Here is a 23,844-nt window from a genome sequence, read left to right as displayed (position 1 = left end):
CTGTGGTTTTTTTTTTCTGGTTAAAAGATTACTTGATAAGATACTTCTTTGCTTTGATACTCTAATTATACTGAATTCTGTTATTCTCCGGGGAGTAAATGTGAAAGTCATGTAATCAAAACTGGATCAGGTCTTCCCCCAAATATGTTTCTTTCCACAAAAGAAATCTAGGGAAATATTCTGAAGATGGAGACAAATGGCTTAAAAAAACATCAGCCAATCAATGAAAATAAAAATGACTTGTTCTTTTCCCAAGTTTTTGTCTTACCCTAAAGGTACCTAAAGGTACACTGGAATGGGAGAAATGCCTCTGCATCGAGTTTGATTGCTTTCCTCACTCTCCCATTTAAATTACCTTAGAGATGGTAAACCTGAATAAATGTGTATTCAGTTCAGTTCAGTTCAGTCGCTCAGTTGTGTCCAACTCTTTGCGACCCCATGGGCTGCAGTACGCCAGGCTTCCCTTGTCCATCACCAACTCCCACAGCTTACTCAAATTCATGTCCATTGAGTCAGTGATACCATCCAACCATCTCATCCTTTGTCGTCCCCTTCTCCTCTCGCCTTCAGTCATTCCCAGCATCAGGGTCTTTTCAAGTGAGTCAGTTCTTCGCTTCAGGTGGCCAAAGTACTGGAGTCTCAGCTTCAGTATCAGTCCTTCCAGTGAATACTCAGGACTGATTTCCTTCAAATGTGGATTGCTGCTGCTGCTGCTAAGTCGCTTCAGTCATGTCCGACTCTGTGCGACCCCATAGACAGAAGTCCATGAGGCTTCTCCGTCCCTGGGATTCTCCAGGCAAGAACACTGGAGTGGGCTGCCATTTCCTTCTTCAATGCATGAAAGTGAAAAGTGAAAGGGAAGTCGTTCAGTCATGTCCGACTCTTAGTGGCCTCACGGACTGCAGCCTACCAGGCTCCTCCATCCATGGTATTTTCCAGGCAAGAGTACTGGAGTGAGATGCCATTGCCTTCTCCAATGTACAAAAAGTTATTGATGGGAATTCTCTGTACATAACAGATAAAAGAAAAATTCATTTATTGATTCTCAAAAGCTAGGACTGAAGGTAGGGGATAAGGAACATTACTGAGCAGGAACAATGAAACTGAATTAAGTTAAATTCAGTAAGAATCAATAAATGAATTTTTCTTTTATCTGTCATGTACAGAGAATTCCCACCAATAACTTTGTACATTTTTTACTTCCTTATGGGGTCTAAGTAAAAAAAGAGCAAGAAGAAAGAATCACAGGAGACTTGTATGGTTGTTGTGGTGATAATTTTTACTTCTTTGACCCTCACTTGCTAGTGAAGAAAAAAAAAATTAAGACCTGAGTAGCTGCTACAGAGACTGAAGCCACTGTCATGGTCTCTCACCTAGAATATAGCAACAGCCCCCTAACTGGTCTTCCTTTTTCCACCCTTGCCCCCTTCCTGTCCAGTCTCAGGACACTGCTCTGCTCAGGACCCTGCAGCGTGGCTCCCCAAGGTCACATTTCTTACAGAGGCCTCTCGGGCTCTGCTTGCTCTGGTTGCCAGGACCTCTCTCACCTCTCCTCCTATCTGTTCCGGCCACACAAGCCTCCTTGCTGGTCATGTTTCCTCATTAGAGACTTTGTTCTTCCTGCTTCCACTCCCTCATGTATATTCTTTCCTCAGATACCTGGTTGATCAATTCACTTCCATCCAGTCTTGCCTCAAATCTTAGTTTGTCCATGTAAAGCCTACAATGGCTATCTTCTAAAACTTTAACCTGCCCCCAATACACTCCCATACTCCTTATGCTATTACTGTTTTAATTATGATAAGTGTGGTTATGCTGTACTAATGATTTAACCCTGAAAACAGATGAACAACAAAAGCGTCTTTCTCATCTGTGCTTCATATCCGTTATGGGTCAGCATGCAACTCTGATCCACTTGGAACCTCAGGGACCCGGGGTGAGGGAAGTTTGCCCATCTGGTGATACGCTCAGCGTACAGCCTCCAGTATCACATCTGTAGGAAAGAGCATTCATAGGATGATTAAAAGTGGCACACGTCACCTTTGTTCCCAGTTCATTGGTCAAAACCAGGCACATGGCCCCAGTCTCATTGCAAGAAGAGCACAAGGAATATTTGATGAACATTACTGTTTCAGCTCTGTGTGCGTGCGTGCATGTGCGTGTGCACACTCAGTTGCTCAGTTGTGTCTGCCTCTGTGACCCTGTGGACTAGTGCCCACCAGACTCCTCTGTCCGTGGAATTTTCCAGGCAGGAATACTGGAGTGAGTTGCCATTTCCTTCTCCAGAGGACTGTTTTAGCACCTTTTTCCTTTTTATTTCCCCACAGTACTTATTATTCTTTATTATATAATTTTTATATTCTATATAAAGTATCATTTATATATTTACATATCATATAATTTGCATATTTTATGTTTATTATTAAGTTGCCTTTCCTCAGTAAGAATTTAAACTTATTCTCCTAGAAAACCTCACTACTTAAAACTTCTTAGACATAAACCTTTCTTCACTCACTCCTACTGTTTGTAATGTCCTCTGTCATTTTTACCCTGTGCTTCTCTTTTTTCTGTAAAGATTAAATCCTACTCATCTTTTGAGACAATGTGAATCATACTTAGTTTGGGAAACTTTAAAGATCCATCCCTTAGACTCCCCCTATCATGGCACTTACCCTCCTTACAGGATTACTTGTCTGACTGCATCATTAACCAGGTTCCTCATGCATATCAGAAAACATCTGAAGGAATACCTGGAACCTAGAAAAGGATCTATAAGGATCTGAAAAAGACCATATCAGTAGGGTGAAGAGATGACAGAATTAAGAAATATTCAGAAAGTAAAATCAGTAAGACCTCATTATTGGTTGAATATGAGGGATAAGGAAGAAATCAAGGATAATACATACTTCTCATGTAGACTATGATGCTTCCAAATGAAATAGGGAAAATGAGAGGAGGAACAAGTCTTGTTGGTAGGATGATGAGTAGGGTTTGAGGTATGATGGGTTTAACACCATAATGATCTCAAGTTGGAGATATGTGCAGAGGCTGGCTAAATGGTTCTTAATCCAAGGACATGCATAGGTCTTCAGCATGCTGAGTAATAGAAGACAAGGTGAAACTGCCGGTTAACTACTAAGGCCAGAACCCTTAGTTATACTAATGTTTAAGGAACAATGAGGAATATTTTCTTGTGTGGAAAACAGAGAGAAAAATAGATGGTGAAAGGGGAATAAGAGTGTGATGCTTTCAAAATCAAGGTATTTAGACATTCAAGAAAAAATATTTGGGCCATAGTAAATGCAGTGTGAGTGAGCTAAGTTGCTTCAGTTGTATCTGACTCTTTGTGACCTTATGGACTGTAGCCTGCCTTGCTCCTCTACCCATGGGATTCTCCAGGGAAGAATACTGGAAGTGGGTTGCCATGCCCTCTTCCAGGGGATCTTCCCGATCCAGGGATTGAACCTGCATCTCTTATGTCTCCTGAACGAGCAGGCGAGTTCTTTATCACTAGCACCACCTGGGAAGCCCCTAGAGAAATCAAATCAAAACAACTATGTACTAAATCTTGACCACTCTTGCAGCATTACTTAACTCCTTTCTTTTAACCTTACTTCTTATTGAACCAGTTTGAATACTTAATGAATGGAACCATCTTGGCTTCAATTTCATTGGGAAATTTGAAGTAATCAGGCACAAACTGTCTCAAATGTGCCCCCTCTTCTTCGTTTACAAACTTAAGACATGCCCAAACATCAGTCATTTCCTTCTTCCCTCTAGTGTTAGGAGCTTCAAAGTCACCTCTGGTTAGTACTAGAGGTGTGCCATTGACACTGAAGTGAAAGTGAAAGCCTCTGTCGTGTCCGCCTCTTTGCGACCCCATGGACTATACAGTCCCTAGAATTCTCCAGGCCAGAATACTGGAGTGAGAAGGATCCCCCTTTCCACTTCTCCGGGGGATCTTCCCAACCCAGGGATCGAACCCAGATCTCCCACATTGCAGCCAGATTCTTTATCAACTGAGCCACAAGGGAAGCCCAAGAATACTGGAGTGGGTAACCTATCCCTTCTCCAGCGGATCTTCCTGACCTAGGAACTGAACCAGGGTCTCCTGCATTGCAGGCAGATTTTTTACCAACTGAGCTGTCAGGGAAACCCAACTGATACTAAAAGTCATCTGCATTTTAAGTTTTCCCCCTTTTTATGCCTTTCTGCTTCCAATATCCCACCAAAGTTTTTTGTAATATAGTTGCTATTTGAAATTATTAATGGACAAAAAATTACATGGTGTTTAACATTGAAAGGAAGATGGGGAAATGGCAAACGGTAGGCACTGATGGAAGTGAGAGGGAGATAATGCCTCCTCCCCAGGGAAGCGATGACACTAAGCTGGACCAGAGTCAGGTGCTTTTCCAGAGGCACTTTCATTGTGTAGTGATAGTAAAAGTATGTCTTTTATTTGTTTTTCTTCTGTAGCAGGCCAGTGATTGAGTCTTTACTGTAGAAGCAAAAATGAGACAGTTCCCACAATGAAGACTGTAGAAACATTAGATTTGATTTATTTGTTCATTCATGCGAAAGTATTTCTTGAATGTCCACTATGTGCCATGCGTAGGCTTAGGTGCTGGAAATATAACAGAAAGTAAACACACATACTTCTTGTTCTCCTTGAGTTTTTATCTGCTTGTTTATATTTAGCCTGATTTACCTAACTAATTTTACTTTTTTTTTTCCCTTCAGTATCCTCTCACATATGGACTGATTCTTATTCCCTGCTGGTGTTCTCTAGTTTGCATAAGTAGAATTTACATGGGAATGCACTCCATTCTGGTAAGGAAAACGTTGTGTTCATATTGCTTTGTTTTTTCTAAAATCAACACGCAATTTTATAATTTTTAATCATTTTTAAACTTACTGGAAGCTTAAGTGAGAAAACGTAGTTATTGTAAATCTTTTTTTCTTGCAAAAATAGCAACAGGATGTTTTGCAAAGTTTTAAAGTAGTTATATATATTTCACAGAAAAAGTTCCCAGCAATCACAAGAACCAAGTATTATTCAGGATAACAGTTCTCTCTCCTTCCAGGTTCACTTTTATCTTCTTTCTCATTTTCTTCTATGCTTTTCCTACTGCTGAGTCAAAACTGACAATGTAAATACAGACACCAAGGAGCTCTACTTGTAAGTGAAAACCCAGTGAATAGAAATTAGATGAACAAAAACTGCCCTGGTGCCACTTGTTTTTGAATATTAAACTCTAGTTTTCTTCTTTCCCAACAGTATTTTAGGGCTTACATCAGATATTTTATTTTGAGAATGCAATTCAGTTTCAAAAGCAGCGGCACAGGAACTCTTATCTTTCAGCTATACCTGCTCACTTCCCTTCCTGTTCATCTGACTGACATTCCCTACTTCTGGCCCGCACCATCTCTAACTAGGGACTGCAGCAGCTTCTTAATCAGTAGCTCCACTTCAAGTGTGACACTGCTCCGTTCAGTGTTTACTGTTGTTGTTTGTAGTTTACTGTTCAAAACACAAGTATGATGCCATATTGAATGCCCTATGTTTGCTCAAATGTGAAGGGTGCTTTTTAATCTTCACATTGTTAGGAATGCCTTAACCTCCACATGGAATGCTGTTTTCCCTTTCTTTGTTTGCCTAACTATCAAATCCATTGTTCATGACTCACCAGAAAATATTATCTCCTAAAGCCTTGTTACGTTCTCCATCTTTCCTTTCTAAAGACTGGATAGGTGGCCTTTCTCCCAGAACATCTTGAGCATAATTCTGGCATAGCACTTACGCTGAATTTCAGTTGCTTTTTTATTTTTCTGTCATCCCCACTAGACAACAAGCAATATGAGAAAAATAACTCTACCGTCATGTACAGTGTGGTGTCTCTTAGAACACTTTGTGAAGGTATTATGTATTATATTATAGATAAAGAATCATGTGCTTGCTTCGGCAGCACATATACTAAAATTGGAATGATAAAGAATAAGAAGGAAGATGGAGAGATAGGGATGAATTCACAGAATCCAAAAATTTATAAAGGGTTATATCAAATTTTTCTTGTCCTTAACAAATGAACACTTTTAGAATTTTCTACTCATAAAAATATCTCATTTCATAGCTGAAAAATATTGGATTTCTGTTTCTTCCTCAGATTACTTACCTCCAGCAGCTGCCCCTTCACTAGTAAATTTATGAAAGTCCCAAATGCTAAGTTAGGAAGCAAACTATTTGTGTTTTTTTTAATAATTATTTATACTAATGCAAATTATGAATTGACATATAATTTTATCTTTCTGACTAGTCTGTACTAATTTTATAATAGACCAATTATCACCTTTTTATAGCAAATCTAATATTAGTCACAAGAAAATGTTTTCCATCTCTGTGCCTCATTACAGTTATTCCCTTCCACTCCCAATTAACAATATGTCACCTGAAAAACTACCAAAAGATTATGAACTAAGAATGATAATATTATCCCTAGATTCATTATCATCATAAAAGAGGAATTAGAATCTTCTTATACTGAATATATAATCTCAAACATGCTGTTGTTCAAAGGAAATATATAGTGGATTGATTATTCAAACTGAGTTCAGTTCATGTTTTTGATACTGGATAGCATCTGTTCTTCAGTCAACTGAAGTAAAAACAATATTGATGTATTATTAATTATAAGTCTGATAACCTAGTCTTTTTTTTTTTCTTGTTCTTTTGGCCATACTGCATGAGTTGCAGGATCTTAGTTCCCAGACCAGGGATTGAACCTGGGCCTGGGCAGTGAAAGCATGGAGTCCTTATCACTGGATCACCAGGGAATTGCCCAGCCATAGTTATTTAATTATTCAAAAGCATCCTGTCCCATAGAATATGTTTATCAGTTTTATTCTGACTGGCTACTCAATTTTATTATGTGTATTATTACAAGTTGTTTTTCTTTTACAAAAGTAAAATCACAGATGACTTGCAAGCATTGTAAATTATGTTCCTGTGTTACAACCTTTATTAACATTAAGAAGAAAGTTCTAGTAATGCAGTTTAAATAATTTATAAGGAACACTTCATTCAGTATTTCCCATATGCTTTGTTTTTATTATTACAACACAAAGAGCAACACTTAATTTATTTTTAATGCCTACTTTACTAAATGGCTTCCCAGATGGTGCAGTAGTAAAGAATCCTCCTGCCAGTGCAGAAGATACGGGTTTAGTCCCGGGGTTGGGAAGATCCCCTGGAGAAGGAAATGGCAACCTACTCCAGGATTCTTGCCTGGAAAGTTCCATGGACAGAGAAGCCTGGCAGGCTGTAGTCCATGGGGTCGAAAGAGTTGGACATGACTGAGCAACTGAGCGTGCACACACTTTCCTAAATAGATTTCCTTAATCTCCAGAAAAATAGAGGAGTACTTCCTCCATTTTTCCTTTATTTTCTATCAAACCTAGCTCTGAAAATGTCTTAAAACACAAGCCATTTAAAAATTACCGAACTAAGTGCTTGTCAGATTACTAGTTTATTTCTACATTAGTAAAATTATGAATATTTTATAATTACATTTACCTAAAATTGTACTAAAAGTTTATTTGCCTATATGTGGAAAGTTTTTTAGAAAAGTATTATGAGATCCTCAAGTAGTGTGTACCTTCATAACCCATTTTTATAACAAGATATAAGAATCAAACTAATCAAACAACAGCACAAGTCCTGAAAACATGTTACAGAGAAAGATCCAGAACAGTAAACACTAAGAGTTTTAATAGTAGTTATTTCTGAGTAATAATTGCTTGTTATTTTTTATCCACATTTTCTAGTTTTTCTGTACTGAACATGTACTAAATTTGAATTTTAAAGATAAAAATTTCTTTAAAATAAAAAATTTTAAAGATAAAAACAACTTACTAGTTGTTTATAATGAAGAATGATGCATTCCAGTAATATATTTTGTTGTTAGAAACCCTGTTGGCATCACTGACATGTTGAATTAGAATCAGGACACCTGAAATATGTTATAATTAAAAAAAAAAACACCAGGAGCGGACAGAAGTCTTGAATTCTAGTCTCAGCCAATCACTAGCCTCTCTAGTTCTATATACTGATTGGGAGAAAAGAAAAGAAAAGGCAATTCCAGATTTGATATGTAATAAATCTTTATTGAATTTATGGTATTTGATATCCTCTACCATAAATTTGATAACTGTGAATATTCCATTCATATATGTAATTATTAACTTTTACAGCAGATTTGTTATCTATAATTAATTTGAGTATCTAAAGTTATTTGCTTTCTTTTTGGAAAATTTGCTACTTTGAGTTCTTTGTTACCTTTAACATCAACTTTTCTTTATCACATATTTTGTGCTGTAACGCTTAAAATCACTTAGTTACACATTTTAATGTTGTACATTAAATTGGTATCACAATGACAGCCACCATGTTTATGTTCTGAATTCAGTCATTCTTCTTTTTGGTTCTGTAGCATGGAAATTAAATACACCCTTTTTATCCAGGTAATAGCGTAAATAATTAATGACAATTAGAAAAGGAGGCAGATTTGTATAGAGTCTTACAGTAATTAAATTTAATATTCATAGAACTATACAAAAAAAGTAGAGGACAGCAAGATTGGATGTTTTATGTCACACTGAAATATACTTCCAAAAATATAACTGCTATTATATATATCTAAAGAAATCATGTTAATCAATAAGAAAAAGAAAATCCAAAGTAACAGTTGCCCTAAAGACACAAATATATCTTGCATATAAAAGGAATAGCCCATGGACTTATGAAATAATGCTTAATTAATAATCACAGAAATGCAAATTAAACATCAAGAAATACCTACTGATGGAATCTGAATTTCTGTAAACATTTTGGAGATTATTTTATTGGCTTATAAAATTGAACGTGCACATATACTTTGATTCCGCCTTTCCATTCCTAGGCACCTGTCCTGGAGAAACTTTTTTAGACCCATACAGGGAACATCAAAAGAAAGAACATAGTAACATTGTTTAAATTCCTGGTTGGTTTAAGAATATATACCAATTAAGAAAGCATTCAAGCTCAGCCCTAACCAGTGAACTAATCCAAAACCTGAAAACAACCTAAGTGGCTATCAGTGGGAAAAATAGATAAATATGTTATATAATCACACAAAATATTACATACTTGGGAAAGTGAATGACCTATAAACTACATATGATGAATGAATCTTAAGAGTTTAATGTTAAGTGTGAAAAGCAAATCAGAGGAGACTACATATTGCCTAACATTTTTATAAAGCTCAGAAAGAAGCAACACTTGGTAATGTTTTGTTTGGAGATATGTGATAAAACAGTTTTTATGTATATTTTGAACTGGGGTGTAATTGTTTTACAGTGTGTGTTAGTTTCTGCGGTACAGCAAAGTCAGTCAGCTGTGAGTGCGCATAGGTCCCCTCGCTCTTGAGCCTCCCTCCCACCGCACCCACCGTCCCGGCGCCCTAAGCCATCGCAGAGCGCTGAGCCGAGCTTGCTGTGCCCCACGGCAGCTTCCCACGAGCTGCTGTCCGTCTCACACATGGTAATGTGTGTGTCAGTCCTACTCAGAGCAGGTGTCCAGTCAGTACTCAGCGTCATGCAGAGTGATAGAACTAGCAACCAGCATACCAACAGATTCCAAGTACTTCTTATAATTTCAGGTACACTCTACGTATTTGATTTCTATGTACCAAATGTTACATTATAACAATAATAAAAAATCTTAGGACAGAAAAACATTAAGCCACTACTCTGTTGCTTAACTGTATTGAATGCTGTTGAGAAGTAACCATTGTTTTTGGCAGCATAAAGGTCACTAGTATCTGTGAAAAGAATGGTTTCAATACAGTGATGAGTTTAGGAAAAAATAAGGAAGTGAGGAAGTGGAGACAGTGAATGTGTGCGATTTTTTGGATAAATTTTTCAGTGATGGTTAATCCCAGGGTTTGGTTTTGTTTGTTTTAAGGTGAAAATTTCAGAATAGTTTTGTTCATGTCAGGAATGATTTGGAAAGGAAGATTCTTTTAATAACAGCTTTATTTCCTCCAATAAACCATCTTCTGTCATACATTTTTGATCCCCTTTGCTTCTCTCTTACATTCAGATCATCAGTAAGTTGAAGTTAGTCAACTCTAATTTTAAAATATTTGACTAAACCCATCTTATGTGTGTCTCTTCATATGGACACATCTAGGTGAGTCACTGTAGCAGCCTCTAACTTGTGCCTCTAGTGGTCTCCTGTCTTCCATACTTTACCCCATCATCTATTCTCTACACAGTGGATGGAGTGTTCTTTTATAAACATCAATCAGATTTTATTACACTCCTACTTGGGAATCTTTCTTTCAGGCCTCCTGTCGCTTTTGAAATGAAATGTGAAGTTCTTCCCTAACTTACAAGGGGACCTCTGTCTGTCTCTTGGATCTCATGTCACATCTCTCTTTCTTACTGTTTGAGGCACACTGGATTTCTCTTCGTTCTTTGAACTTACTAAGTTCTATTCTGCCTCAGTACCTTGGTACTTGGTTATTTCTTTGACCTGGGACACTTTTCCTTAAGGCTAAAGATAGGGCTGACTCTCTTTTGGAATCAGATCTCTGCTCAAGTGTCACCTCCTCAGACAGATTTCCCTAATTGCTCCTAATTGGGCCTATCCCATTGTCTTATTTTAGTTGCTTTATAACAACCCAAAATGGTAATATTTATCTACTTTTTATTTACATGGTTATTGTCAGTCATCCCCACTAAAATGTAAGCTCTATGGCAGTAGGTATCTTCTCAGTTTTTAAGCAATATATCCTTAGCCCCTAAAATAGTGTCAGGCACATATAGGTACTCAGTAAGTATTTGTTTAGTGAATTAAGAAAAAATAGGCTTTCTATCCTCTTTAGTCATGGAAATAATTATGTGTTTAGATGTGTAATTACTATATTAAATACATGAAGATGAAGTCTTAAAATAAGCCTGGTTGATCCTTGAACAACTTAGAGGTCAGTGTAGTGAAAAATCCACCAATAATTGTAGTGTGCCCTTCATTCACTTGGTTCCTCCATGTCCACAGTTTCTTCTGTATCATGTAGCACTGTACTGCTGTTTACTACTGAAAGAATCAGCTCAGCGGATCCACACAGTTCAAATCCAGGTTGTTCAAGGGTCAACTGTATACTGCTTTTCTCAGAAATCCTAACTGCATACTTTAAGCTAGTTTATTGTTCAGGATTTGAATATAAAATTTGTGTATAGCATATCTGTATTAACTTATAAAAGGGCAGAACTATAAAAACATAATCATTTTATTATTATCAATAAATCTTTTTAGTGTAATGGTTTTAGTATCTACTATATATTATATAAAGCTTAATAATGTGACATTTTAAAATGTATGTTAACATTTGAAATGTGAAATATATACTATTCTTTAAATGCCAAACAAAAATATTATACTAAACAACTGTGCTTTTTTCTTTTCTCAGGATGTTATTGCCGGATTCCTATATACCATTTTGATCTTAGTTATCTTCTATCCATTTGTGGACTTGATTGACAACTTCAACCAAACTCACAGATACGCTCCATTAATCATCATCGGGCTTCATTTAGCCTTGGGGATCTTTTCTTTCACTCTTGACACCTGGAGTACATCGCGGGGAGACACAGCTGAGATTCTGGGAAGTGGTGCAGGGATTGCATGTGGATCTCATTTTACCTATAAAATGGGTCTACTATTAGATCCTCCTCTGGATATATTACCTTTAGCTAGGCACCCCATTTCAGTGACTCTGTTTGGAAAAGCCATATTGCGGATATTCATAGGGATGCTATTTGTACTAGTGGTCAGAGATATAATGAAAAGGATCACTATTCCTTTAGCCTGTAAAATCTTCAATATACCTTGTGATGATATTCGAAAAGCAAGGCAGCACATGGAAGTTGAACTTCCTTATCGGTATATTACCTATGGAATGGTTGGTTTCTCTATCACATTTTTGGTTCCTTACATATTTTTCTTTATTGGTATCTCTTGATGGAGAAATACTGTTTATGATAAGAAAGGAGGGTATCAGTTACTGATATCTAAAACCATATTCTAGTTAAAAGCCAAATCAGAGTTAGGCTTTTGCAGGAATTTAACTTAAATAATTATTTAAGTAAATTCTTAAGAGTCGGTGCATTTTATCACTGCACATCCAGTTATTGTTTTAGGTGAGCTGAGCTATTACAACATTGAGAAAATGATAAATACCATTTGGAATGTTCATGTAATATTTGGAGAGTTCTGTGTTGTTACGGATTCAAGTTATATAATATATATTAAGGAACATAATATAAAATTATGTATCTAATATATATTATATATAAAATAATATACCTAAGTTTTTTTGAACCATGGGGGTGTATTATAAAATCAATAATAATATGCAAACAGTTGTGCCTGTGTATTTGGACTTAATACAGGTATGTTATTAACTGATATATTTAATTTTTATTTACAATGGGAACCATTTCCTAATCTAATTGTGTAATTACTAGACCAGAATTCATATGCTACCACATATTAATTTACTGCCTCTTTTTACACTGCCATCATCTTTCATGTTATCCATGATGTTGAACATAGGAGGCATTTTTAATGGACCAAATTTTCCAAAAAATTAGTTTTTGAATTCCTTTTTTTTTTTGTTTTCCAGTTCTGTGCACTGTGTTGAATGTATTTTATTTGCAGTTGTTCTGGACATTAGTTTAATAAGTCAGGTACTGAATTTTATTGCTTGCTAATTGTGCCTTTCTGTTGCTGAATTAAGAAATGCCATGTATACTGTGATATAAAAATAAGACTAACTTTATCTTAAGTTACATATAATCAGACAAATATTTAAAAAATATCTGTCAAGGGAACAGGGCTAGAAGTAAACAACCTTCAATTCTTTAGCCTTTGTTTAGAAAGAAACGTGGAACGGGCTAAATTTTCTCACTAATTTATTGGGAACCTAAATGGATAAATATCTCCATTTTTATAGGTATTTTTCTGTGCATTGTAAGTTACAGGAACAAGATATATTTTTTGTACATTGTCTTGATTGTTTATACTACAGGTAGATAATTCCAATGAATGGAAATGTACTTGAACTTTATAGATGGGACAATGCACATGTTTCATATATAAACAAACCATTTTTCTAAATTATTTGGAAGGGATTGGATTTAGCAGTGTTAACTTTTAATACCCATTTAGTAGCTACTTAACGGTAAATTACAAAATTTAAAAGTATCAGAATTTTAGATCTTATTTTTTTCAACCTTTTATTATTTTCACAGTGGAAAATTTGAGTATAAATATTAAACTATTCTTTATTCTGTCCGTGCCTTTATATTTTGAAGTGTAATTGTAATTAGGTTAACATTAAATTTATTTGTATTAAGTTTTTCATAAAGAAGAGAATTAACTTACCATGTAAATGAGCATCGGGTATGGAATTACTGACTTAGTGCAATATCTGTCTGATTATCCAGAGATATCAACTTAAGATGTTTCTATTTTGGGCAACATAACTATTTGAGCTCATATTTTTATAACTCTGAGAATTTAAAGACATGGTAATTTTTGACAATAGTGCATCTGATAATTGTAAGTAAAGTAACTAAATTTACAGCCTTTACTTATTAGTTAACAGAAAACCAAGGCACTTAGGAGCATACTGGTACGTTGGAAAATGTGCAAAGAACTTTTCTTTCAAAATGTGTTTACTGAATTGAATTTTAGGGACTATTTCCTATAATTTGGGTCTCTGCTATCTTATTAATTTTTATATCTAGCTTAAAAGTATTTGAAAATATTCCATTTCTTTGTGATTTATTATTTTCTGTCCTATGGTAGTTCCATGCTAAATGTATTTTAAAATAAAAGCCAAATTCAAGATTGGAGGGTGTTTTATTTGCCTTCTATGCATTTGTTTCTGTATTTCCTGGTAGAAATTTATGAAATATATCTAGTATTTTCATTCTAGCAGTCTTTTCCTGTGAAGCATTTCATTCAATATAAGTACTGTTTTTAGTAATAGAAGACATTGAAGAAATTCTTTATGGTTCATACTGACTTTGGGCTCTATATATGATCATTCTGACATTGAACTTTCAGTGAAAAGTTTCATAACTTTATTTTTAAAACTTATGCCTAAAACATGTTTCAATAAAATCCATGATTAAGTATTGCAGGTATTTGGTTGACTGCTAATTCATTAATTCAGGCTCATAATACTAGGAACAGGTACCTTTTCAAGCAGAATAAACATATGAACACTTCATTTTGTTATTATGAACTGTCATAATATGAATTGTAAAAACTAGGGCTGCCCATAGGTTTTTACAATCTAATTTTAAAAACCTAATATAAAGTGGTACTACTATAGTAGATTTATATTAATTTTACTTATTAGCTTTCTTTATAAGTAATGTTTATTAAATGTATCTTTCAAAGAATATAAATATTAATTCAGTGGCATATAATTTAAAGCAAATTTTCATAAAATGTTTGATAAAGATGAATAAATACTAAAATGTTTTTGAGTGTTTTAGTAAATAAATACTTAAATGTTTTTATTTTTGTAATCACAGAATTTTATGTGGCAAAGACTTTTTATTACTAAAGCAATTTTATTCTTGTTAGCAAAGAATATTTACTCTTAAATTTAAAACCAGCTGTTTAATCTGAACATCAATAAGGGTCAATTTTAAAAATTCAACTTTATAGTTGAATTAGTTTTTCTGAAAGGAGTTTTTGTTGTTTGCTGCGGAGATTATTTTGAGAAAGGGCAGCAGCAATGGTTTGAGAAAGAGTAATTGGGTGTAGTGAATGTTACTGTGTTGATTATTTTGTTAAATTTTGGTCATGTTCTTCCAGTTTTTGCTCTTGTACATAAGTTAAAAAGAAGACTTTTAAACTTGAATTTTAAATAACTTTTGCAGTTGAATTTTAATGGTGGTTACATAAGCCTACTCCTCCAGGAAATCTTCCCAACCCAGGGATCGAACTGGGGTCTCCTACACTGCAGGCAGATTCTTTAACAGCTGAGCTACCAGGAAAACCCTGAAGCTATAAATAGCACAATAAAAAAAAGTTTCAACATGATAACTACAAAGGACATTTTAGAATGCTCTTCATTTTTAAGCATACCAGACCACTTCAAATTTTATAAACAAAGCATTCCACATCTTCCTTGTGAGACATACAGGAGGGAAAATTCAAAGAAAAATAAAAGAAATATTTTTTAAATAAAAATGTTTACAGAAGTAAATGCTAACTTTTTAACGCTAGCTGGTATTTCCTAATTTGTTCTTCTTTTTTCCTTTCACCATGTTTTGTCTTAGTGTATTTCCCATGGATGTCTAAAAGGCCCAGCTCCTACTATTGTAATCGGATGTGACAGGAATCTAATGGGTAATTTTAGGAGTATTTTCCTGTCAGTTTCTTAAAGCCAAATAACTTTAAGATTGCTTTATGACCTATGCTAACAGACTGTATCATGATTGTCTACGGCATCATTGGGTTTATTTTCAGTCTCAAATGTCAAAGTTCATTATCTCAGCTTTTAAAAATTCATACATTTACCTATTATGCTGTTTGCAATATTTGTTTTATTTATTTATTTATTTTATTATTTGTTTTATTTAATAAATATTTTTAAAATTTCTTTTGTTACATAATGATATTTTCTTGTGAGATGTAAAATGGATTATCTTTTTAAAAAATAGTTACTACAGTAATATTACCTCACGTTGCATGAATACCTACCTAGTCTCTAGATAGGTATGTGCATTTTCCAGGCAAAAAATTTCATTAGTTTTCATCAACTTCTCAGAGAGATTGGTGATCTAAAAAAGTTTAAAAATATCTAACAATCTACATTTTACTTCTTGTTCTGTTTTAAAGGTTTATGTTGTAAATAAATGCTTCCAATTCATCTAGTAAGAATTTTGTCACTTTTCATGCAAATATTTAAAGGATAATGATTTAGAGTCTTGAAATGTTTTGCATGTAATTACTACAATACCCCATTGTATAGAATAGAATGTGATTTGTATGCAGATAAGTTTTAAGATGTATTTTCTTTCAAGTTAAAATCTGAGAAGAAATGATTCTGTATATTCGGGGATATAACTTTAGTTTCCAGTAATAAGCTATATAAATATGTTCTTGAGAATGTCACTTTGTACAGTTTGATCTTTAATCTTCCACATAACCAACTAATTCACAATCTGTGATTTTTATAATTAAAGTGATATTTATAATCAAAATGTAGATGAGATACAGTTGGGGCTTAAATGTAAATTTTTTCAACTTAAGCACAAAGACTCCCCTTGCAGAGTCTACAGGCCTTCATGTGTTCTGCATTAAGGACTGCCTCCCAGGGGACGCGCTGGGATTTCTAGACATGCTCTGGGAGGAACGTTGTGTTCTTCAATTTATTTCCTAACCTGCTGTGCTTGAGACTGGACTTTGTTCTGTAGGTTGAAGTCAGAAACTATCACACATCTGAACAACCTCAGCTGCTTAAGACGTGGCTTGTAAGGGTGAGTGTACGAAGGGGTTTGCTAGTGGAATCAGAGTTGTTCAGTTGCTAACTCGCGTCTGACACTTTGCAACCCCAAGGACTGCAGCACAGCAAACCACTCCAGTATCCTTGCCGCAAGAACCCCATAAATAGTATAAAAGTATAAAAAGGCAAAAAGAATCAGAGAGACACAGTCAATAGGTTCTGGATCTGTCAGGTAATCCACAATACACCCATGAGCACCTAAGTTTTCTGATTCAACATCATTGTTCGAGAGAGCTCTTGGCTTCCAATTAGAACTGTATATGTGTCTCTCTTACTTATTTTAAAAGGATGTAATAGATATATTGTCTTATTTTTCCCTTACAATTAGCCCTCAAACATGTTGCTAGACAGCACAGATCTGCGAGTGTAAACCATTCCATATTATTCACTTGAAACTCATTAAAAGAAAACTTTGGTGACTCTTCCATGAGATGGTTTCCTAGGTAGAATGGAAAGGTTAGAGAATTCCGTTTAGGGAGCTTTAAGGTGTTCCATGTCGCAGTCTGTTCAGTTCAGTCGCTCAGTCATGTCCAACTATTTGCAACCCCATGGACTGCAGCACGCCAGGCCTCCCTTCCATTACCAACTCCTGGAGTTTACTCAAGCTCATGTCCATTGAGTCGGTGATGTCATCCAACCATCTCATCCTCTGTCGTCCCCTTCTCTTACCGCCTTCAATCTTTCCCAGCATCAGGGTCTTTTCAAATGAGTCAGTTCTTTGCGTTAGGGGGCCAAAGTACTGGAGTTTCAGCTTCAACATCAGTCCTTACAATGTACCTTCAGGACTGATCTCCTTTAGGATGGACTGGTTGGATCTCCTTGCAGTCCAAGGGACTCTCAAGAGTCTTCTCCAACACCACAGTTCAAAAGCATCAATTCTTCGGCGCTCAGCTTTCTTTATAGTCCAACTCTCACATCCATGCATGACTACTGGAAAAACCATAGCCTTGACTAGATGGACATTTGTTGGCAAAGTAATGTCTCTGCTTTTTAATGCACTCTAGGTTGGTCGTAACTTATCTTCCAAGGAGTAAGGGTCTTTTAATTTCATGGTTGCAGTCACCACCTGCAGTGATTCTGGAGCCCAAAAAAAGTCAGCCACAGTTTCCTCTGTTTCTCCATCTATTTGCCATGAAATGATGGGACCATATGCCATGATCTTAATTTTCTGAATGTTGAGCTTTAAGCCAACTTTTTCACTCTCCTCTTTCACTTTCATCAAGAGGCTCTGTAGTTCTTCACTTTCTGCCATAATGGTGGTGTCATCTGCATATCTGAGGTTATTGATATTTCTCTGCATATAAGTTAAATAAGCACGGTGACAATATACAGCCTTGATGTACTTCTTTTCCTATTTGGAACCAGTCTGTTGTTCCATGTCCAGTTCTAACTGTTGCTTCCTGACCTGCATACAGGTTTCTCAAGAGGCAAGTCAGGTGGTCTGGTATTCCCATCTCTTTCAGAATTTTCCACAGTTTATGTGATCCACAAAGTCAAAGGCTTTGGCATAGTCAATAAAGCAGAAATAGATGTTTTTCTGAAACTCTCTTGGTTTTTCAATGATCCAGTGGATGTTGGCAATTTGATCGCTGATTCCTCTGCCTTTTCTAAAACCATCTTGAACATCTGGAATTTCAAGGTTCACATACTGCTGAAGCCTGGCTTGGAGAATTTTGAGCATTACTTTCTAGCATGTGAGATGAGTGCAGTCTTGCGGTAGTTTGAGCATTCTTTGGCATTGCCTTTCTTTGGGATTGGAATGAAAACTGACCTTTTCCAGTTCTGTGGCCACGGAGTTTTCCAAATTTGCTGGCATATTGAGTGCAGCACTTTCAAAGCATCATCTTTTAGGATTTGAAATAGCTCAACTGGAATTCCATCACCTCCACTAGCTTTGTTCGTAGTGATGCTTCTTAAGGCCCACCTGACTTCACATTCCAGGATGTCCAGCTCTAGGTGAGTGTGAGTGATCACACCTTCATGATTATCTGGGTCGTGAAGATCTTTTCTGTACAGTTCTTCTGTGTATTCTTGCCACCTCTTCTTAATATCTCCTGCTTCTGTTAGGTCCATACCATTTCTGTCCGTTATTGAAATGTTCCCTTGGTATCTCTGATTTTCTTGAAGAGATCTCTAGTCTTTCCCATTCTATTGTTTTCCTGTATTTCTTTGCACTAAAGGCTTTCTTATCTCTCCTTGCTATTCTTTGGAACTCTGCATTCAAATGGGTATATCTTTCTTTTCTCCTTTGCTTTTGGCTTCTCTTCTTTTCACAAGCTATTTATAAGGCCTCCTCAGACAACCATTTTGCTTTGTTGCATTTCTTTTTCTTGGGGATGGTCTTGCTCCCTGTCTCCTGTACAATGTCATGAACCTCCGTCCATAGTTCATCAGGCACTCTGTCTATCAGATCTAGTCCCTTAAATCTATTTCTCACTTCCACTGTATAATCGTTAGGGATTTGATTTAGGTCATACCTGAATGGTCTAGTGCTTTTCCCTACTTTCTTCAATTTAAGTCTGAATTTGGCAATAAGGAGTTCATGATCTGAGCCACAGTCAGCTCCCGGTCTTGTTTTTGCTGACTGTATAGAGCTTCTCCATCTTTGGCTGCAAAGAATATAATCAATTTGATTTCAGTGTTGACCATCTGGTGATGTCCCTGTGTAGAGTCTTCTCTTGTGTTGTTGGAAGAGGGCCAAATTTGCCTGTTACTCCAGGTATTTCTTGACTTCCTACTTTTGAATTCCAGTCCCCTATAATGAAAAGGACATATTTTGGGGGTGTTAATTCTAGAAGGTCTTGTAGGTCTTCATAGAACTGTTCAACTTCAGCTTCTTCATTGTTACTGGTCGGGGCATAGACTTGGATTACTGTGATATTGAGTGGTTTGCCTTGGAGACAAACAGATCATTCTGTCTTTTTGAGACTGCATCCAAGTACTGCATTTCGGACTCTCTTGTTGATTATGATGGCTACTCCATTTCTTCTAAGGGATTCTTGCCCACAGTAGTAGATATAATGGTCCTCTGAGTTCAGTTCACCCATTCCTGTCCATTTTAGTACGCTGATTCCTAAAATGTCGATGTTCACTCTTGCCATCTCCTGTTTGACCACTTCCAATTTGCCTTGATTCATGGACCTAACATTCCAGGTTCCTATGCAATATTGCTCTTTACAGCATCGGACCTTACTTCCATCACCAGTCACATCCACAACTGGGTGCTTTTTTTTTGCTTTAGCTCCATCTCTTCATTCTTTCTGGAGTTATTTCTCCACTGTTCTCCAGTAGTATATTGGCCACCTACTGACCTGGGGAGTTCATCTTTCAGTGTCCCATCTTTTTGCCTTTTCATACTGTTCATGGGGTTCTCAAGGCAGGAATACGGCAGTGGTTTGCCATTCCCTTCTCCAGTGGACCACATTTTGTCAGAACTCTCCACCATGACCCGTCCATCTTGGGTTGCCCTACACAGCATGGCTGATAGTTTCACTGAGTTAGACAAGGCTGTGGTCCATGTGCTGCTTAAATTGGTTAGTTTTCTGTGATGATGGTTTTCAGTCTGTCTGCCTTCTGATGGAGAAGGATTAAGTGAAGTCTCTCAGTCATGTCCAACTGTTTGCGACCCCATGGACTGTACCTGCCAGGTTCTTCCATCTGTGGGATTTTCCAGGCAAGATTACTGGAGTGGGTTGCCATTTCCTTCTCCAGAGGATCGTCCCAACTCAGGGATCAAACCCCGGGTATCCTGCATTGCAGGCAGACTCCTTACCCTCTGAACCACAAGAGGACTTGGAGAAGGATAAGAGGCTTATGAAAGCTTCCTGATGGGATAGACTGACTGAGGGGAGATACTTGGTCTTGTTCTGATGGGCGGGGCCATGTAAATCTTTAATCCAATTTTCTGTTGATGGGTGGAGCTGTGTTTCCTCCCTGCTATTTACCTGGGGCCCAACTATGGTGGAATCAAGATTGCTAGAATAAATATCAATAACCTCAGATTTGCACCACCCTTATGGCAGAAAGTAAAGAGGAACTAAAAAGCCTCTTGATGAAAGTGAAAGAGGAGAGTGAAAAAGATGGCTTAAAGCTCAACATTCAGAAAACTAATCATGGCATCTGGTCCCATCACTTCATGGGAAATAGATGGGGAAACAGTGGAAACAGTGTCAAACTTTTATTTTTTTGGGCTCCAAAACCACTGCAGATGGTGACTGCAGCCATGAAATTAAAAGACGCTTACTCCCTGGAAGGAAAGTTATGACCAACCTGGATAGCATATTTAAAAGCAGAGACATTACTTTGCCAACAAAGGTCCGTCTGGTCAAGGCTATGGTTTTTCCAGTGGTCATGTATGGATGTGAGAGTTGGATGGTGAAGGAAGCTGAGCGCCAAAGAATTGATGCTTTTGAACTGTGGTGTTGGAGAAGACTCAAGAGTCCCTTGGACTACAAGGAGATCCAACCAGTCCATCCTAAAGATCAGTCCTGGGTGTTCATTGGAAGGACTGATGTTGAAGCTGAAACTCCAACACTTTGGCCACCTGATGCGAAGAGCTGACTCATTGGAAAAGACCCTGATGCTGGGAAGGATTGGGGACAGGAGGAGAAGGGGACGACAGAGGATGAGATGGCTGGATGGCATCACCAACTTGATGGACATGGGTTTGGGTGGATTCTGGGAGCTGATGTATAGGGAGGCCTGGAGTGCTGCGATTCATGGGGTCACAAAGAGTTGGACACGACTGAGCGACTGAACTGAACTGAAACTACGGTAGAGGTAATGAAGATAATGGTGACCTCCCGCAAAAGATCCCAGGCATGTACTGCTACAGTCTGTGCCTGCAACCCTGCAGCAGGCCACCACCGACCCACGCCTTCGCCGGAGACTCCTGGACACCCATAGGGAAGTCTCCTGTGGGGTCACTGTTCCTTTCTCCTGGGTTCTGGTGCACAAGTTTCATTTTGGAGCCATGCTCAGTAAATCTTTAATCCAATTTTCTGTTGAGGGCGGGGCTGTGTAGACCTCCTTCATAAAGGCTTATGCCACTCTATCATGAAGTTGGTTTCAGATTTCCAGGCTGCAAGCAGTTATTTCTCTCAAATCCTGACCCTGATACAGAGCACCTCATTTTTTACAGAACTCTTGTTCAGTCTTGTGAAAATTTTTGTGTATGAATTCCATTCTGTGTGAAGATGCTAGTGTCAAACTGGAATTGACTTTTGTGTTCCCATTCTATGTTTTCTCCAATAAATATAGTGATAAAGCAAGTGTGTTGAATAAAAGATTCAAGCCAGTATGTTATGAACGATGCCAGAAGAGCAGAATTTTTGTTTTGACTTTGTTTTGTCTTTGACTATAATTTGCTATATACCTTTAGGCACTAGCTCCATCTTCCATGAGACACTATGTCCTCACATAAAATGAAGAGGTTGGACTTGATGTTTTCTAGGATCCCTTTCAACACTAAAATTTATTAAACTGTACTAGACCAAGCATGCAAAAACAAAGGGAATAGTTCTATTGTTTTTATTAGGGTACTGGAATTTAACACAAGAAAAATTAACCCCTTTTGACTGAGGGAATAGAGTTGAAGGAGCCTATCTTGTCCTGTCTGTAAATGGTTTGTAGACACCCCTCTAGTAAAGTTTCAAGTTTCTCCAAAGAGGAACAATGAGTTAAAAGCTTTAGAAGTGCCATAATAGGAGGTTGTAAGTCTCAGGTCATAATTTTTGTTTGAATCACAAGGTTTAAAGTGACTGCTAGGTGTTACTCAATTCAACCTACTATCCAAATAGTTCTAAACTGAAATCACCTGAAAGAGATAGTTCTTTGTTTAAAAAATAAAGTGGGGTGGGGTGGAGGAAGGACAGGATAGACACCAAATTACCTACGTAGTTCCATAATTCATACAACATATTTTGCTAGCTATCAAGATATGTAAATGAAAAAGAGAAAGAAAAAGAAAATTCCCTCTGGGATGCTCAATCAGAACTAAAACAAAAAAAGAGAATACTTTTAAAAAAAAATGTAAAACCACCTCATTACAAGCATAGACCTCATGTGAACCTTGAAGATACATGTTGTATTTTAGAAAATAAGACCCTTGTAATAAATTCAAGCCATTTAAAAATTGCGGAGTACATTATCAATTTAAATTTTTAAAAAATAGAGTAAGCAGAACATAAAACACTACCTTTGTTCATTAGAACATTTCTAGAATTTAACAGTGCTCACTGCAATAAAGCATTTTAAAAAATATTTCAAAAGTTCTGTTAGAAAACAAGATTAACAAACAGCTGTCAGCTGTTCCCTTACAGTGAAATTTTTCCATAGAAATGAGAAGTGACTTGCCACAAAAAAATTACAAGATATATATGGATACATTCGTGTTGTAAAAAAAACCTCAAATACAAGAAAAGCAGAAGCCTTATTTTGACCATTATAATGTGATGCAATGTAATGTGCTCAGTCATGTCCATTCTTTGTGACCTTATGGACTAGCCCACGAGGTTCCTCGTGGAAAATCCATGTGATTTTTTCCAGGCAAGAATGCTGGAGTGGGTTGCCATTTCCTTCTTAAGGGGATCTTCCCAATCCAGGGATCAAACTAGCATCTCATGCATTATAGGCGGATTCCTTACCATTAGCGTCACCATAACAACTGGATTCTCCTCCCAGAAATAATCACTGTTGCCATTTGGAGGAGTTTTTCCCTTTGTAGGTATATTTTCACATACGTTGAAATATAAAGTTGTGTGGGGTTTTTTTCATGATAACATTTTATAAAGGTTGGATTTTCTAAGAAAAACAAGATGTTATACATGTTGTTCTGCAAAATTGCTCCCCTCTTTTCCTTCCAATTAATGCTATATATTGGAGTTCATATAGAATTTATCACCTAGAGTTATCTTTTTTATCCTGAAACACGAACCTTTTTCTACTACTAAATCTCTGCCAAGAGCATACACAAACATGCTGTCCCATGTCTCTGTTCTCTACTTCTTAAGAATTGACTGTATATTCTGTCTCTCCTTTTCACCACCTATTCCCTGTTTTACTTTAGAATTTAAGAGTTACAGAAAAGTTAAAAGAATATAATATCTGTATTCCCATTATATTAGTTTTGTGTGTGCACTTGATTTGATATACGTATATATTATGGAAAGATCACCCCAATACTCCTAGTTAACATCCATCACTACATAGTCACAATTTT

The 23,844-nt window shown here is 36.7% G+C and overlaps 1 protein-coding gene across 1 annotated transcript in view; it reads left to right on the top strand.

The window, feature by feature from the left end:
- Positions 1-14,240, top strand: part of SGPP1 (sphingosine-1-phosphate phosphatase 1) — a 42,183-nt gene extending 27,943 nt beyond the window's left edge. The window contains exons 2-3 of the mRNA XM_043472256.1: positions 4,741-4,830; positions 11,505-14,240. Of these exons, the coding sequence (XP_043328191.1) occupies positions 4,741-4,830; positions 11,505-12,056 (642 nt within the window). The 3' untranslated portion in view covers positions 12,057-14,240. The remainder of the gene's footprint in view (positions 1-4,740; positions 4,831-11,504) is intronic.
- The last annotated feature ends 9,604 nt before the right edge of the window (positions 14,241-23,844 follow it).

This window comes from Cervus canadensis, chromosome 6 (assembly GCF_019320065.1).
Source record: "Cervus canadensis isolate Bull #8, Minnesota chromosome 6, ASM1932006v1, whole genome shotgun sequence".
In the NCBI taxonomy this organism is placed as follows: Eukaryota; Metazoa; Chordata; class Mammalia; order Artiodactyla; family Cervidae; genus Cervus; species Cervus canadensis.
The sequence above is the reverse complement of the archived record's forward strand: the minus strand, read 5'-3'. Positions and strand labels throughout refer to the sequence as shown.